A 2,288-nucleotide genomic window follows, 5' to 3' on the forward strand; every position below is an offset into this window, starting at 1 on the left:
AAAAAAAATACAAGGCCTTGACAATTCTCCTCTTATCTTCCTAAACAGTCATAAACATAGCTATTTTAAGGGCAAAATATATCCTGCAGAGGCTCTTTAGCTACCTGTAAGTGCTGGGAAATACAGGGTTATAACAGAAGGGGCAGAAAACGGTGCAGCCTCTCGCACAGCCTGGAAATGCTGCGGCCAGGTTTTGCTCTACGCCCGTGCAGCGCCGAGCACGGCAAACCTCTGCCGCTTCACCGCAGCTGCAAAGAGTCGCTGCAAAAGAAATAAAACCGGTGACTTCGAATGCGACTTTGGGTTAAATCACTGCCCCTTCGGGGCTCTGTCTGCGGGGAATGCTCCTGCCAACGGCTCGACCGGCAACGCATCGAGCCTGAGCTGGGCTTTCTCCGGGGGCCAGACCCCATGGGAAGGTTTTCCAGGGTCCCCTTTTCAGCCTCTGCACGTGGCTCCAGCTGTTTTTAGACGGTTTCCAGCTCCTGCCGTTGCCTACAGCTGCCTTCTTCATTTGGGAGTTTCAAAGTTTGCACAAAATTGTTCTGGGGTTTTCTCCATCAATAGCTACATCAAGGAGAGCAGCRCGACGGGGTGAACTTGGCTCCGCTTGCACGGACCCGGAAAAATCCCTCCAGCCAGCTCCTCATCCGTATCTCCCGAGGTCTTTCTCCCTTCGGGGGATTTTTTTGGTGTCTAGCGGAGTGTGAACGCAGGCTGGAGCCGCTGCCTTGCCGGCGACGGCGTAAGGGCTCTTCCCCCCGCCACCAGCTCCACAAAACCAGCGGCAACTGCACCGTTCTGGGGAGCAAGGTCGCGGGGGACGGCGCCGGCCGCAATCCCAACCCCTCGCCCCGTTCCCGGGGAAAACCCGGCTAGAGCCTGCACGCAGCCGATCGCACCCGGCGAGGGAGCAAAGCCCCGTCCCGGCACCCGGCGCGCGCCCCGAAGCCTGAGGTCGGGTTAGAGCCGCCGTCACGGCGCGRGGCTGCCGAGGGCCCGGTGCCGGGCAACGCCGGCTGCTTTCTTATTTTTTTCCAGCAAGAAAAAGAGGGGCGGGGGGGAGGGAAAAAGCACGCCCTACATTTTTGACAAGATGGTGTAAAAAGGAAACAATCCTGTTCTGGGGAGAATCAACCCCCCCCAAATTCCCTGTTTCAGGCCTCTGCAAGGTCTTTGGGAAGGGGAAGGGGAAGGCGCTGCTTTCCTTTTCTCTCCTTCTCCCTCCCCGTTCCCTTTCTTGCAGGAAAAACAGAAGGTGAGGGAGGAATGAAGCTGGGGTTTGGGGTTCCCCCCCCCCTTTTTTAACCAGGCAAAATGAATCCCTTCAATCTTTTCAAAGCAGAAAACTGGGATGAGAACTTCAGCACCGAGAAAGGTGCTCGGCGGGACGGGCACAAGGGCCGCGTCCGCGCCGCCCGGCCGGAGCCGCTCTTGCAGGCAGAGCAAGAGACGGCGAAAAAAATATATATATATTTTTGAGGACGTGACGGGGGCCAGCGCGGGGGCTTTTTCCCGCTGCCGGCAGCTCACCTCGATGATGTCGGCGTTGGTGCGGCTCTCGTGCGGCTCGTTGTACTCGGTGTACTTGAGCAGCACCTTGTCCATGTCGGTGCTGGCGTACTGGAAGAGCTTGTTGGAGTGGTTGAAGATGATGAGGGCGATCTCGCAGTCGCAGAGCACGCTCAGCTCGTAGGCCTTCTTCATCAGCCCGAATTTCCGCTTGGTGAAGGTCACCTGGGAGCAAGCGGGGAGGAGAGCGGGCGTCGGGCGGCGCGTCCCGCGCCCGCCCGCCGGGTTTGGGCGTTTGGGGGTTTTTTTTTTTCTCCTTTTTTTTGCAGGCTGATTTTCGCGCAGGAAGCCGCGAGCCCCCGAGCGCGTGCCGGGCCGGGACGGGGAGGGCACGGGGCAGGTCCGCGGYGCGGCAGCCCCCCGCAAACCGGGGGAGAAACCCCCGGGGCGCGGGGCTCGCGCGGGCGCCATCCTCCTCTCCGGGAATTAACCTTCTGAGTTTTCTTCTGCAACGAAGAAAAACGGCCGTTCTCCGTTGTTTTGCCGCGGAGCAATAAAATAATTCAGTGGAATCTACTACTTGCACCCTTTGGGGGGCATTAAGAGCATATAGCACGTACACATGTGCTTTTCCTGGAGCGTTGAAGCCCTGGGCACGAGCCCAAAGGCCCCCTCATAGGCTGGGAAAACACCCGAGATGCATAGAAGTTTGCAATGAAAAAAATAACCTTTGGGGGTTAGATTTTTTTTTTTTTTTTTTTTTTTTCGTTCACGCT

At 57.5% G+C, this 2,288-nt stretch overlaps 1 protein-coding gene across 1 annotated transcript in view; it reads right to left on the reverse strand.

Annotated features, from left to right (window-relative positions):
• Positions 1-2,189, reverse strand: part of MEF2D (myocyte enhancer factor 2D) — an 18,351-nt gene extending 16,162 nt beyond the window's left edge. The window contains exons 1-2 of the mRNA XM_085316997.1: positions 2,133-2,189; positions 1,371-1,737 (exon numbers count right to left, since the gene is read on the reverse strand). Coding sequence (XP_085173123.1) covers positions 1,371-1,737; positions 2,133-2,189 — 424 coding nt within the window. The remainder of the gene's footprint in view (positions 1-1,370; positions 1,738-2,132) is intronic.
• Positions 2,190-2,288: the final 99 nt, after the last annotated feature.

The sequence above is a fragment of the Rhea americana genome, unplaced genomic scaffold (genome assembly GCF_003343005.1).
Source record: "Rhea americana isolate MKP2758 unplaced genomic scaffold, rheAme1 scaffold_484, whole genome shotgun sequence".
In the NCBI taxonomy this organism is placed as follows: domain Eukaryota; kingdom Metazoa; phylum Chordata; class Aves; order Rheiformes; family Rheidae; genus Rhea; species Rhea americana.